Below are 16,499 nucleotides of genomic sequence, written 5' to 3' on the forward strand. Positions count from 1 at the left end.
AGTATCGCATCCTCATTCAGTGTCACAACTTTGGGCAGATTTTTTTTCCCCAGCATCTCTGACCCCTCTCAAACAGCTCAAGGCAGTTAGATTCTCATATCTAGCTCATGGGCACTGAAGTGAATCAATCCTACAGGCCGATCTGTTAATTCCAAAACAACAAAATCAGTAATCCTCCAGTGCTGATAACAGCAGCAACAAGGTGCTTGCAGATATCAGCCACTGGTATTCAGGAAATACCTACCAGAACCATCCTTGTGTCCATATACTCTACTATATCTGCTGATTACTATAAATTACTATGTCACTACACTGTCACTTCATGAAAAAAATGTTTCATCTATTCTGCTGTGACTGCAATCCCCCAAGTCAAGTCAAACAAGCATTAAGCATTTTGAATCATTTTTAGTAGAGCTTATTCAAATGCTATTTTGTTTTACTCTTAAGAGAGTAAACACACAGGTTATGTCCCCAAACCACCTCTCCATGCAGCTGCTTTTACTTTTTGAACTGTCCCGTATAAACATTTTAACACTGAAATTACAAAAATTCTGCTGTAATTCTCAGGACAAACATTTACATGTTTGTCCAGAGCTAATGTTGACCTTTTGTGATCTATCAAATTATGAGGAACAAAAACCTGCTACATATTCATACACTTTAAGTCAAGAGAAGGGTTCTCTAGCCTGGCTATGCACAGAGCAGCAGATTCATTCACTTCTCCAATGCCAAGACCAACAGCTCACAACCACCTGAAGAAAACATTTTAAAGTTTTGTAGATTTGATATTCCATAAGACAGAGAACCCATTTTTGCTTGCTGTTATGTTCAAATGATGTTCCTCTCTGTTAATGATGGATTTCACTTCTAGTTTTAATATCTTTTTTAATTATTTTTTTTTATTATTTTTAATATCTTTGTTGCATTCAAGAACTCATCAATAGCTACTACTTTTTTCTTATGAAGGTATATATATACACACAATGTAATCAACATGCTTTCTTGAAAAAAAACTGAAAGATACATTTTTATTTTTTTTAACATTCTGGCATCTTTCCATTTTTTTATTTTTTAACATTTCCAATTTTTTTTAACAAATATAACTGGCTATTTTAACAGGTACTTTGCTCTCCTAATGCGCCCTGCTTAACAAGTAGTACTAACAGCTCTCTGCACCTGCCTGGCTGCACTTTTAACTACTTCAATACTTTTGTGTCACTTGTACATTTGTAATGATTTCACAGTTTCTTCCAGATCACTGAAAAAAGTACTCAATATTGCCTAGGTACATCAACTTGTCAGCTTAAAAGAAAGCTCTCTGATGTCCTTTTATCAATCTTCTCTACTTTATAACTTCTCATTTGCTATTTCCATAGAAATCATTTTACATTTATAATTTACATTTTTTTTACCCCTCTGCCTTCAATTCCCATTGGTTAAAAACATATCTGATTCAAACCTAACTGATTTTTCCATTGTAAAATGTTAATTCTGTAGATTACTAATACATTCCTTTTGAAATTGTTTTTATTTGCTTGAAAAACCCTAAACAATTTTTTGTCTTAGGGTCTGCTGTAACTGATTGAGGCCACATTTTTTAGTGTACTAGACCATTATTTTCACAGAAGTACAGAAATTAAGTGCTAGAATCAGGAATGTTAATTTGACAACACATTTAAACCAACGCAAACAAATGTATTGTGATTGTTAGACATCCACGAGGAAGCCTGTTACTCACCACAAGAATCAGTCCTTTATCTCCCTCTTTCAAACAATATTTTTGTGCTTTCAGATGAAATACTCTAGGCTTCGGTCACAGGTCAAGCACTTGATATTTTTTACCATGTGTTCTACAAGGCACAGCTCAGCAGCAGAACTACATTCCCATTAGTACCCGTGTCACTAGTGGACAGAGCCAAGATTTATTAGGCAAAGGGGAGCAGCAAGGACAAATTGGCCGTATGAGGACACATAAGCGTGTGAGAGGAATACATAAACAACAGGGAACACACGCAAAGGCAGCTTGCTCCTTTGGCACATCCTAAGACACAAGATAAATAGCATTATTAACAGATTTGAGATATGAGAAAAGCAGTATGTATTATACATGCAAATTCACTCTTGCTCAAAACAAGCATACTTTCTGGAAACAGTCCTCTATGAAAAAGGTAAATTTTGTACAGTTTGAGAGAATAGTATTTAGTAAATCAGAAATTAAAAATGTCATAACGTTAATTTCCTCATAGCAAATTGATATCTACTATTACATCTTTACATCTTTGTTCATCACCATCATGATGAAGACCAAGTGCAGACTTCAAGATTTGAAATATAAAAAATGTTTTTGGCTTTTGTAATAAATCATAAAGATGTATGCTTTAGCAGAAATTATGACATTCCAAAAGAATCTGGTATTTATTCAACATGAGCATTTCTGTAAGGACAACAGGATAATTTTAAAAGTCTTGAGTTGGAGGGGCACAGGCAATGGACATCTGCATGCATCACGCAATCGTGCTTCCAAACAGCTGGCATGGTATCCTCAGTAACAGCTGCAGATATAATGCTAATAATATTGTAAATAATGCTTCACATATCAAAACAGCAACTTTTTTTTAAACTGCCCTTGATCTCTTACTATGTTATATTTAGTAACAGCCACTAGTGTAATCCTCCACTGTGACCTAAATATAGACCTGTAAGATGTTCTTAAGAGCTGCATTTTTGACAAGTAAAGGAATAAAGATGAGGTGGGAAAAAAAAATGCTATACTGGTACAGATGAGGTCCACAGAAAACTGCTCTCCTAATGTCAGCAGTATCTCTGTGATTGGTTAGATTTTGTCTACCAGAATAGAGAGGTAATATTGATTAAATTTGTCAAAGACTCACACAAGGCCTGTGGAGTACAAGCCTGACTGCTGAATTGCTCCTGATTCCACCAGATTCACTAAAGCAAGAAATGAGCATGCCTAGTGCTTGCAAGTTGGTGCCCATAGTAAAGTACACGTTGAGATTAGAGTCAAAACAATAATCTGAATCTCTTCTAGTTGTGTGGAAATTCAAGCCCATTTGTTTTGTTGAACTGCCCTCTATAACACCCAAGCACTACTTTGGAAGAGCTGCAGCCTGGCAACTCTCTGTGGTTTAGATTAAGAAAAAGTAAGATTGCTTCTGTCACTTCTGTCCATCAGGAAGGAGCCTCATTACCCAAGTAGGGTTGTAATATGTTGTTATGCTACTCGTATTTTATTACCATTGATTTCTCCATAAAGCGGATCCATTTGTGGTCATTTAAATATTATCCTTCAACTATTTACTTATCTTGCTGGAAAGAAAGCTAACCATATCTGAATACAGATCAGTTGATTTTGTGGTTAGGTAGTGAGTTAAACAGAGGGCTGTGGGTTTTTTTTACAGCTTGTGGTTCTTCCATATAAATAAATCAGAATAGCCTTATAGTACATTATATGGGAAGTGACATACAGAGTAACGGCATGGGCGATCAGAACTTAATGGATGTGTACGTTTTGTGTTTCCAACTGAGCTTCCCACATGTACTCAGAGATCAAATATTTGTATTTCCAACACCATACAACACAGTTCTTTGTAGAGTGAGGATGGCCCAAAATTATTTGCAGTAATGGTAGAACATTATCATAAACCTGGCAGGTAGGTAGATGTTCTGCGAAATTACATGCATAAAAGTGCAAGAGATAAATTTTATTTTTATTTCAGAGACAAATCACAAAAGAGTAACGTAATAGAAAAGTTTTATTAGCAAGACCATGTACTACCATTTAAATACTTGGGTATGAGAGCTATGGATGCAATCACAATCAAAATCTTGAAAGGCCTGTGACAGGAATGTAGTATGGGAAGACAAAGAAAAATCTGTGATCAACATAAAGACCACGGGGATAGATAATGTGTTACCTGCATATTTGATCCATGTAATTTAAAAACATTAAAAATCATCAGAACTATCTCTAATCCTTTATTTCTGGATACAGGGAGGTTTTTTTTCCAGTTTTCCTAACAAGGTTTTTCGTAGGCCTGTAGTTTTCTGAAACTCCGGATATTAAACTGGCCAAAATAGCTGTTTTAGAGCTTGGTAATCTTTAAAGAAAGTTGTTGAAAAAAGAAGGAAATATTTCTCTATAAAGTTTTCTGAAATTACGAAAAAGTAATGGCAATTGTTTGAAAGATACAGAGAAGTTTTAAGAAGCAAGAAATAGTAGCAGGCAGCACATCAAGTACGTTGCTCTGTACTTCAAGCTACAGATCATCAAAATCTATGTGGTAGAAGTGTTTATATATACATATTCCATCTAAGTCCAACATCAGCTCTACTTTTATAGACTAGGTAAACCACAGCCATAGTGGAATTTATTTGTACCACTGTACTTGACACCTGGACATCAAAGCAAAGCTGTGTTCAGAAAGAAGCACTGCATGTTCAAAAACCTTTCTTTACATAAAACCTTGTTTTTATTAGACATCAGTGAGTCAAAGGCAGATGGCTAATCTAATTTTAGATAGGGACAGATCCACCCCACCAGCGGCCAGAGTAATCAAGGGTAGCCAAGGTTATGAGCCCCAAGCAATAGATTTATTTTACCTCATATTCCGATTCCAGCGTCACATTGTTCTGTTTTAATTTTTCTTTCAAAGCAGGATCAACCTGTAAAACAAACAAATACAGCAAAAAAACATTTGTTTTTAAGAGCTTCTTAAAGAAATCTTAACCTCAGATAAACAAAGTATTGGTATATGTAAATCCTCCTCTACTCTAAAAAAGTATACGTTCTGTCTGTTCAGACACCAGTATGATGAACACAGTGCAAGAACTGGGCTCAAAAGAGACATATCAACAAATCAAAAAGGAAACACATTTATAATTAGCCATGTGCTTGCATTACATTTAACATTTAAACCTCTGTTTGGTTTGGCGATTTCAAACCAGTCAAAGCCTTAACAAACAAAAGAGGACCAGTAAAGAGAAAATTGCCATCACATTACATATTTTACTCCTGAATGGTATGTTCAGTGAGTAGGCACACAATACACTCTGCTTTACAAAGTATGTACGCGAGTCACACTTCCAAATTTCAGGTGAATGCACTGCTCTTTCCTAGCTTTGATTCTGTATCAACACTTGTGATTCCTGCCACCTTTCAGGTGGTCAAAGAACAAACCTAAGAACAGAAATTTGAGTGAACCACAGAGGATGAATCTTACATAATTGAGCCCGAAGGAAGCTATAGTCATCCCTCCCCTTGATAATTCTGTCTCACACAGGCCTTAGAGCAGAAGCAAAGGAGAAAAAACTAGCATTCTCCATCCTCAGAGAAAGTGTTTCATCTTCTCCTCAAAGAGAAATCAGCCAAATATGCAGTATTCAGACACAGTCTTTAAGCTAATCAATTAAAATATCAAATAAATCTACCATGACAAACCATTCTCATTTTTAGACCTTAAATGCAAGCAGTGCTAAATGAATCAGATGTGTAAGGGGACTGGTAATGTATTTAGTTCTACATGTATGGTTCACTAGTCCAACTATGACCAGCTCAATGAACAAAAGTTCTTATTCGTAATTTGCTGCTTCTTGATCTGAAAAGTACTCAGTTGTCCCTGCCACTGTCAACTTCAAATGTCTATAAGCAGTCTAGAAAAGAAAAAGGAGAGAACACAAGTTATAGAGCTCTCCTGGGCTACCTTCAGATCCTTCCCCAAGAAAAGCATGTGAAAGTCACTTAGCTCACGACCCTTTGTGGTACTCAAAATACATACGTACCATCTACAACGAGGGGTATTGCTCTGAGAAATTTCCCTGGGCCATAATGCCCCCCTTGCTGATGCTAGGCAGCACGCAGCATGTGAGACCTCTGTTCCCAAGCCTGCTCAGACAATCCAGCTTTGCACCACCATGGCCAGAGGGTCATTTCTCTATCCACCCAGAGATCTGGCCTCAGCAGCACATGCATTTGCAACCTACAAACCCATTATAGTCGGGAACCAAGACGTAACATCTAAAACATTTGAAGTTTGTACAGGATGCAGCTCTCACATCCTCTGTAATAACAACTTCTGTAAAACAGGATATTGGCCCCCTATATCAAATAAAAAATGAGATGCCACATCTCTGCCTTGGTATTCAAGGACTCCATAGGACTGCCCTTCATTAAAGACAGATTGCCTGCCTCTTTCTGTGACCACGACCTCCAACAACAGCCATGCCTCATTAGATCAATGAACCCATCCATCACACGTGCAGAAACGAGACCTCTTCGGGCAGCCAGACACACTTTGGAGCTTGCTTTCACAAAGATAAGAGTGATCACGGACCTCAGTGTATTCAGAACTAAATGCAAACACTATTTGTTATGCTTAGTGTTCTCACAACACACACATGGGGAAGGGGAAATAAATGATGCTCCAGCAGGTGAAAAAGCAAGGGAGTTTTATTTCCTCCTATGTTCTCCATTTAATAAGAAGGCACCCAAGATAACACAGTAGGAGCATCATTTTTACTTAATTAACCACGGCTATAATTTAGCTTACAAAGGCACCTCAATATTCCCTTTATCAAGGTTTACTTTAGCAATTTTTAGTGTGTGGCGTTTGCACGGCCACATTTGTGTAAGGTAAAGGGAAACAAGCAGTGAAGTTATTGCCACTTCTCCTCCAAGTCCTTCTGTCCTCATACTTCCTTGTGTATTTGTTCTCCTCTGCCTGAACACAGGGAGAAGACTACCTAAAACTGAGACCCAGCATCCTGGGACTCATAGCTGTCTCATGCTGTAGCTGTAATATTGACAAAAATGCAGAAATGAAGGAGGTTAGTTTAAATTTCTCTCTCAAAAAAAAAAAAAAAAAAAAAAAAAAAAAGTTATCTCATAAATGAGAAATGAAGAGAAAGTACTTTCTTAGAAGCACAAATTTTATCTAGCAAATTAACTTACTGAAAAAATAGCAGTTAAACCCTATCTTGAGGGGAAACTCTGCACACTTGCTGGCAAGCTCTTAATATTTACTATACAAGCACACAAAAGACTTAAGTCCAATCTGCAGAACATGTTATTTTGCTTCAAGTTGCACAAAAATATCAGGGAGCAAATATGTATTTCCTCTTGTCTTTACCATTTTTGTTCTGTACATACTTAACCACGAAAAATAATTTGAACACCCTTGACTCTGCACAGAAACTGAGTCATGTGCATGTTCCAAAGCCTTGGTTGCAAACCCCCGCTTTTCAGTTGCCAAATCTAGACAAATCTAGGTTACAAATCATTTTTAGAACCAGCAAGGCAGTCGATGAAAAGTATGTTATAAAGCTCTGTTCTCGCAGTGTTTGTACCATGCTGCACTACCCTTGTGGCATTACAAGAACAAAAAGAGGAAAGCAGAACAGTCCTGCTTTCATTCTGACCAGGCAGACAAACATCGGTAAGAACCACGATCCCAGATCATGTTACGAGAGCTGATGGGGGAAGCACACAAAGCCCAAATGCCCTCACAGCCTAGCACTGTCCTCTGCACCATAATTTAGGAGGCAGGAGGAGCAGAAGACAATATCCCTTTACACTAGGGGACTACTGCTTGTCAGGCAAAATCTCAGATGCTCCTTTAAGATCCATTTAAATTCAGGCTCTGTCACTAAATACAGAATTCAAAGACCCATGTTGTTCTTTTAATTAGTGCATAATTTTTAATTAAATTCTTACTGAAAATCTATTGGAATACTTGATGCAAGTATTTGGACAGCTTTCATGAGAAGCCATCAGCAAGGCCTGGATACCAATACTGAAAATACCATTTTCCAAGGCAGGCTGACCCCTCCCTACTTCAATTGTGTAGCACTTGTAGAAAAAGTGAGTGAAACATTCTCAGAGCTTACTTCACATCACGTCACTCGGAAGTGCAAGGACAAGTACACAGACAAACCTCAAAAAAAGTTTAAAAGTTATCGAATTAGAATTTTGTCCCATTTTTGTCTCCCATTCTTTCAGACTTACCCCTACTAAACTTCAAAAGGTTCTCAAAATTCTCAGAGAGAATGACTTTAAAAATACTCTTAGGTGACTAAAGGTAATATGGGTTAAGCCCAAAAATATTCTCAGAAATCTTAGTAGGCAGCTATTTGAAGCTGTAAGCACCTTAAATCCTTTTAAAATGTGGCCATCACTTCTCATTTTAAGGCTGATATTTTGGGTTTTCCATTAGAACCAGCTGACGTATTTCCCTCCAAGCCAGACCTCTGGGTGCAGATGAGGAGCATCACGGCAGAACGAAGCACGAATACCTTGGGCTTGCAACCCCCACCAGACCAGGGACTCCTGCAGCATGCTGTGAAAATCTGTTAGCCTCTCTTCACTCTCTTGGGTAAAGAGAAATTTTTATTTGTGACACAAATATTTCTGGTATATTTACAGACCTGAATGTGCTGCTACTAAAAATTCTCTGCCTAACAAGTTTGCACTGGTCTTCAGCGACCACAGTACATTGTGGTTTAGAAGTAAATAACGTAGACAGAGAGCAACTGAAATCTGTGAATGTCACCAATTTTACCTCAAGGATATGTAAAGGATAGCTCTTGCACAAAGAAGCCTGGAGAGTAACACCACTGTCCCCTTTCAACACTGAGCATGCGAATACGAAGCAGATTAGCAGCATCGCTCCCATTCAGCCTTCGGAAAGGAGGAACGGGTTGATTCATGCTCTGATTTTCAGGGCAGCATCTCCATCACGCCTGGGTGTGCAACTTCAGTAGCCCACCTTCACAAGCAGCCACTCTTTCAGTTACAACCAGTATGCTTTATTTGTCTGTATGTACTTACTATTTGTAGCCATGGGTTTTAGTACAAGCCAAGCCTTGAGTACATTACATGCTCTAAAATTACGGGTTCCCTCGTGCTACACAACGAAACTGTCAGGAGACAACCGTGTCATGAGGGGAGGACTGCTTTTAGCAGTCTCCTCTCACATCAGTCTGTACAGTACATTGTATACTCGTGTCCAGACCAAATATTTGTACACCAAAGTCTTACAAAACTTTCCCTCTAACAAACATTTCCAGAAGACAGTAGATGTTGATACCCTAAAACAAATAAGTTATTTTTACAAAAACTTGAGTATCCTTTCTTACACCCTAACCCCCACAAAATAATATCCCACTAAAAGATTTCAGCTTTTACTTGGGAAATGAGGAAGGACGATGGATTGGCTTTAATGAACGTGAATTAAGCCTCCTCCCCTCCGTATCTGCTCACACCAGCACAAACAGATGGGACACAATTCTCCTGCAGCATCCACAACACAGACAGTCCACAGAACGACTGTTTACATGAAATTCTGCATTTTGTTCTCCCCACCCATTTTTTAAATCAAGCATCAACCAGCAGTACCACTTTGGGCCATCCCAATAAAACATCTTCTTTGAATACACTTATCACATGCCTGCTCCTCCAAATGGAAAATCAGCAATCTTGTGTGGATCAACTTAAATCTTCTTTTTGAGAAGAGAGTCCCATAAGTTGTTACAGAAGTCTATGTCATAAATATTGCAACTTGTGGTTTATGAGCAGACTGAGAAGCTGTAGACAAGGCATAAATCCCAGGACTCGGGCAGTGCCACATAAAAGCTAAACAAAGTGTCATTCTGCTGAATGAATTAAGAAAATAAAGGTCAAAGCATAAGTAAGAGGAAAGTGCAAGAGAAAACATACTGTTACATGCAACTTCATGCCCAGCATTCTTTAACTACATTATTCCTAATATTTAATACATGAAAAACACTTGCATAAGGCTACTGCATAAGCTTAGACAGGAATACTTCTGAATAGTGGGCAGACATCTGAGATCAAATCTACAACTCAGGTTTGTGTCCTTTGACTCTTCCCTAAGATCTGCATAGAACACAGACAGTTAAACAAAAAAATATTTCATCCAGCCTCTGACAGGAATCAATGCAGACATTTCCAAAGGAGCAATATAAAAATCTTATTACAGCAGCAGTTCCCACAGTTATGGTACATGATGTGCCAGTGATCTCTCAAAATCCAAATCTTCTACTTGCTTCCAGATGGATTAAAAAAAAACTACAATCCCAAACTCTGGACCACACATTTTCACATAATAATGCCAAGGGAAATGCAAGCTATTATGTTAAAGGCTAATACAAAGATGAAACCATCCCCTTCATCAGCAAGCACTTAAGCATATCTAGATTTCTTCATGTAAGATCATCAAATCTAACAAGGGTTCTCTAGCTCTCATTTCCGAGAAAAAAAGTACTCAAGCACTTAATCAATGATTTGTATGCTTTCGCGTTCTGCTTGATTTTGCAGGTGCACATTTACTTATTTGATTTATAAAACGTAAATTAGTGCCTTAAACCCTGGCTCTGTATACGCTACCATAAATTTCATTTCACACTAAAATTCAGTGCAAAACCCGTTCTTTCTGGTAGAAAACAGAGTATTCCAATACAGGAAATTAAACAAACAAACAAGGCCACAACACTAGAAGTAACAGGAAGACCTCTTTTGTGTGTGTGAAAGGTTCCTGCAAAAAAATAGGCATCTTGCTGTGTGCATGAAGATGAATCAGTCCCAGGCATAGACCCAACCACCTCTGTTATCACCTTGAGGTCAGAATGACAAATATTTCTGGTACAGGATCTCAAGGCCAGCACTCCTGAGCTTTGCTGTGTCTTAGTTCCCCCTATAGCTCAAGTACAAGGGGAGGAACTCACCGAGTATTGTGTGCAGTTTTTCCTAAATCTCATTTTTAGCTCCTTCAGAACAAGAAACAAAAGTGTAAGATCTTCCAGGTGAATTGGAAAACCATGTTTAAGACTCCAGCATAAACTACACTATGCAAGAAAGACAAAAAAAGGCTCAGCCTGCTTTTACAGTCCAAGGATTTAATGTTTTAATCTATTAGCAAAGAAAGAGGTGAAAAGCAAGGCAATGGCATTCACCTCTGGGCCACAATGCAAACCGGTGGTTGCTAACAGGAGATTTTTAACCTGTAAGAATGGATTTGCAAAATTTGTTGAATCGGCTATCACAAAGCATTGCCAGGGAAAACTGCATGAGGAGTAAGTCATCTATTTCAAAAAATATTAAAATAACTTCTCAAGGTGCCTTTGTGAAGCCTCTTTAGTATGCTATACCTGGCCTGTTACAGCCACTTAAACACTGTGAAATACAAGACCCAAACTAAATGCCCTTAAGGTATGAGTCCAGAAAAAAGGAAATGCTACAAAAGCAGTACTTAACAATTTTCCTCAAAGTGGGTATAATTTATGAAAAATACATAAAATCTACTAAAAAATTTCAACTTATTAAATACGGGTTTCATCATACCTTAACTTACCTGTGGGCACTTTGCAATGTCCTAACAAAAAATTCCTTACAATGTCAAAATTCCTTACAATGCTTCTGCTGTTAATATATATTTGTCATTTACTTTTTAGAGTGTGTTTTCTGCATATTTTGTTTAGTCCATCACCATGTTAGTTATTATTAATACCGAATTAACTAGCATATGCAAAAAGCACGTCCCATTCTAACCTGAAAACATTGATCTCTTGCATTCAGAGTCGTATCTTTACTGACAGAAGCAAAAGCTTTCATACTGAATAAAAAATGCACAAATATGAAAGGAACTGGGAAAACAGCACACACGCAGTTTAAGATTTTCCTTCCCACTCCCTTACTCATATGCTAGCCTTGGACAGAATCAGCCTCTTTGTGGTAACTCTAAAAAATAGGAAAATTCCTTAAGTTTCTGTTAAAAGCAAGCAACTTTAATATACATTTTCTTCTGCTGACTCAAAACATTCATCAATATTAATATATATGTGTAGGGTTTTAATTCTAAAAATTGTATTTTGTTATGTTTTAGGAGGCCACTTTCACAGACAATACAATTCTCAAAACTCTCCGTAAGTACTGAAACAACGTCGACTTTTTTTTTTTAAGGCAATTTTAACAGAAACAGTTTTGGGAATTCATTGTGAACTTAGCAAATTTGCTTTGGTTGTCCTGAAACTGCAACTCTGCAAATAAACTATGTTTTGAAAAGAAAAAAAAACTACCGAGTTTTAATAACTGCCATCCTAAATCTCCATGTTCTAAAGGAATTATTGCCTTTAAGAAAGCTTCTCACTCTACAGCTTACATAGCACTTAAGTAAAAATACTTTCCACACTGACATCTAGTGAAGTTTTACAGTAAAAAGAAAAATCCTGTTCTATTTTGCACCCACAGAAAGCTTTTCATCTTCCAAATTAGCCACATCTCAATTACTAACTTATGTATAAAAATCACTAGAATTTGTAGCACATTTGTACATTAAGCACTCTTTTATTTTAAAAGATATCTTGCCACTATTTTTAAATAACACATTTACCTGCCAGAGTCCCAGAAATTCTGATGAGTATATTTGAGGAAGTTATCATTATAAGATCTGGGGCATATTAGAGGAAGTTAAAGATAAGATCTGGGATAATTAAACTTAAAACATATCTAATAAAGTTACTGTTTTTCCATTATGCCAGGTGAAAATTGGAGAGCTGGGCGATCACCAACCGCATGAAGTTCAATAAGAGCAAGTGCCGGGTCCTGCACCTGGGACGGGGAAACCCTGGCTGCATGTACAGACTGGGCGATGAGACGCTGGAGAGCAGCCTAGAAGAGAGGGATCTGGGGGTCGTGGTAGACAGCAAGTTGAATATGAGCCAGCAGTGTGCCCTGGCAGCCAGGAGGGCCAACCGTGTCCTGGGGTGCATCAAGCACGGCATCGCTAGTAGGTCAAGGGAGGTGATTGTCCCGCTCTACTCCGCGCTGGTGCGGCCTCACCTCGAGTACTGTGTGCAGTTCTGGGCACCACAGTATAAAAAGGACATGAAACTGTTGGAAAGTGTCCAGAGGAGGGCTACGAAGATGGTGAAAGGCCTGGAGGGGAAGACGTACGAAGAACGGCTGAGGTCACTGGGCCTGTTCAGCCTGGAGAAGAGGAGGCTGAGGGGAGACCTCATCACAGTCTACAACTTCCTCGTAAGGGGGTGTCGAGAGGCAGGAGACCTTTTCTCCATTAACACCAGTGACAGGACCCGCGGGAACGGGGTTAAGCTGAGGCAGGGGAAATTTAGGCTGGACGTCAGGAGGGGGTTCTTCACAGAGAGGGTGGTTGCACACCGGAACAGGCTCCCCAGGGAAGTGGTCACTGCACCGAGCCTGTCTGAATTTAAGAAGAGATTGGACTGTGAACTTAGGCACATGGTCTGAACTTTTGGGTAGACCTGTGCGATGTCAAGAGTTGGACTTGATGATCCTTAAGGGTCCCTTCCAACTCAGGATATTCTATGATTCTATGATTCTAAAATCTGCAGTTCCCATTTCCCAGTAGGTGTTCTGATCAGTTGGATCTTGTTGCTTAAGGTATTTTTTCAAATCTAACATATCTATTTGTAGAAAACAAACAAAAACACCATAAAAGAAACATGTCATACTTCCAATATTAAAAAAAAAAAATACTGTAAGACTCAACAACAGCTATCAGAAAGCAGATCCCCAAGCCCTCTGGCTATTATTGTGCTTTTAAGGGCTAAACATCCAACACCAAAAAATGAAGCCATCCACAACTTTACTAAGTTCAATGTGAATTATGAATGAAAAACACTTTAATTCATACACTTAAGATATTATTAATATCTTAGGCAAGTTCTCTCTCTTCTCTATGCAGTATCTGCAAAGCTTGTATTCATTCCTACATTCTCTCTATAATCAATGAAGAAAGAAAGAGTCCTTTGGGAATACCTAAATTAGCCTCCTGCTCTGAATCATCACAGAGGATGGAAGGCTGTATGATACACATGCGTATTCTTTGAGGGTTTAAAAGTGGACAGACTGTTAAAGAGAGCCCATGAATTTGTTGGCCCCAGAGCTGTCAGTCTACCCGCACAGGGACAACAAACTCAAATGCCTTCTACCCTCCTGAAGCTGCCCTCCAGGGAGGCAAGACACACTCTTACACCAGCTACAATGTTAATTTCGGCACTCATTAAAGGTTCTAAAAGCAAAGTCTCATTTTTATGCCCCATCAAACTAAGGCAGTTAAGAACTGCCTGACACAACTTACAGGAGGCTCAGTGCTGACTCCAGGGAAAATATATCGCCTATTGAATCACAAGCACAACTATAAATGCCTTGTGCAGTGGCAGATTTTTGAAGAGAGACGGATTATATGTTTTCCCTTCTCATTAGTGATTGCACTCCAGACAAGCGTTTGGGTTCTGCTGTTTCAGACTGCCACGTAACCCGTAGCTTGGAACAGAACCAGTTGACTTGAGACTTTCCAGCCTCAAAACACAAAGGGGAAGAAAGGAAAGGTGCACTCAGAGATCACACTTAAAATGGAAAGATTCACTCCCAGGCAAAGTGTTTTCAACACTCCCTTGGTAAAAAACGTTGAGATCTTCAAGTCAAAAGCAGCAGAAAATCCTGGTCTAGGGACTGGGACCTCGGTACTTGAGCTCCAATCTGCTGAGACCAGTGCCATCAGCTTCACAACAGGAGTCTGGAAAGCTAGTTGTCTTCTGGTGCTTGAGGGAGGTGAGGGGGAAAAACAGCTGGATATTAAATATGTTTTGGCTAAAAGCTGCCTGAAGCTAAATTACACACTTGTAATCACTTCAATTGCAAGGCAGAAATACTAGTAATTAATTGTGTCAATGTGACAGGATTTAAAACAACCAAACAGAATTCTTGGTACTGTATAAAATGTAAAAATCTGAAATCTATCAACATTTTATAAACTGAAATTAGTTCCACTTACAATGGCAGCAGAATGAGTTTCTCCAGTTAATAGCCTCCTCTTCATCTGAATCTAATCTTGACAACAGAAAAGAAACACCATAAAGAATTATGAAATGGAAAAATGGCTTCTGTTTAAAAATGAGGAACTCAGAATACTTGCACTCTATTTCATATTTTGTCACAGAGAAGCTCAGTAATCTGAGGTAAAGCTGCCAGATGTCCAGCTTTCTCCAGACACAGCCTTTTTTTTCCACCCAGAAATTCTGTCCAGACAGAAAAAAAAGAGAAATTTGGCCATTTGCCTGGAATTTCCAGATGCTGGGCAGCATAGTCATGCAATAGCTCTGACGTGGTTGCTAGATGCTTGGAAATCCTGCAGAATGTGTGTGTGTGGTGGGACTGTCACACTTCCAAAGAGAGTTACCTTGTGTGCAGCTATGCAGAACATACCTAGCATGCTGCATTTACTGAGTACTCCAGATAGGATCCAAGTTCTGTCCTCAGTTTCCTGGACAAAAAAAAAAAGAGCAAGCCCTCACATGAAGTATTCTCCCTACAGCAATCTTCTAAGTGCACCCACATGCATACATACACAAGAAATTTGGAACAGCACATGGGGTCACCAGGGTATTTACTAGTTCAGGACAGGTAACATAGCAGTGGTCACATTGCTGCTACACACATCTCAGGATTCAGAACTAGACTTACAGGGACCTAGCACCCGGTTGCACAGCAAAATCCGCAGCATGAATTAAACTTGGAAATTAAAAAAAAAAAAAATGAGATTGAGATGCCTAGAAGGGGGATACACGCTAGGCAGCAACTGGAGCAGCAGTAACTAGAGACAAACAACAGGAAAGGCTGAAGAGCTTCCCAGAGAAATTAAATGTGCCTTTAAACTCTCATAAACATCCTGGGCAAGGGCCTTCTGACTGAAAAAGAAGGTACCAGAAAGCAGCCATACTTCTACAGGCATTTTGCATGAAGCCTCATAGGTTGTAATCATCAGCTCACCTTGCTGAGATCACATTTCACTAACGCAGATTGAGAAATATCTGTTTAATGGAACCTAAAAGATTTAATAGATGCCAAGCATGCAGCACCCTGAAAGCTCTGGTACCAGAGAGCTTGGCCAAAAGCAGAGTATTAAGGATATAGCAGATTTTCAGTCCAACAGTGATACACAGACAGCTAAGGAATGGAAATTTTAGGGAAAAAAAAACTTTAGATCTAGACAGATATTAAGCCCTTGAATCTTTTATGTATAGTGGGAAAATTGAGTTAAAGACACAACACCTCTCCACCTCTCAAATACATTTTTATATCATTCAAATAATGTCTGTTAATGTATCCTTACAAATGAGACACAGCATGACATCCTAGCATCCTAGGTAGAAAAAAAAAAAATGTCATTTCTACACTAGTAGTAGTCATTGCATACTCAGTCACTAATAAGTAACGGCTTTCTTTCACAGAAGAAACCTATGAAAAAAGCTTGATGAGGGTTTAGTGAAATAATTTATCATGGAAACTCCGAAGATTATTATTTAGGGTCTGTGGCCAAACTCAGCATCATTAACAATAAATTTTCACATTCATTGCCAAAAAATATTGTGGCACAGTATTACCAGACTGTGCTAAATATTCATTAAAATAAAAAAAGTTATTT

The 16,499-nt window shown here is 38.6% G+C and overlaps 1 protein-coding gene across 1 annotated transcript in view; it reads right to left on the reverse strand.

Moving 5' to 3' along the window:
- The window catches only part of COX16 (cytochrome c oxidase assembly factor COX16), a 42,405-nt gene that overhangs the window by 8,056 nt on the left and 17,850 nt on the right, over nt 1-16,499 (reverse strand). Inside the window, exon 3 of the mRNA XM_084519919.1 lies at nt 4,621-4,683. Coding sequence (XP_084376045.1) covers nt 4,621-4,683 — 63 coding nt within the window. The remainder of the gene's footprint in view (nt 1-4,620; nt 4,684-16,499) is intronic.

Source organism: Aythya ferina (assembly GCF_964211825.1).
Source record: "Aythya ferina genome assembly, chromosome: 5".
Classification (NCBI taxonomy): domain Eukaryota; kingdom Metazoa; phylum Chordata; class Aves; order Anseriformes; family Anatidae; genus Aythya; species Aythya ferina.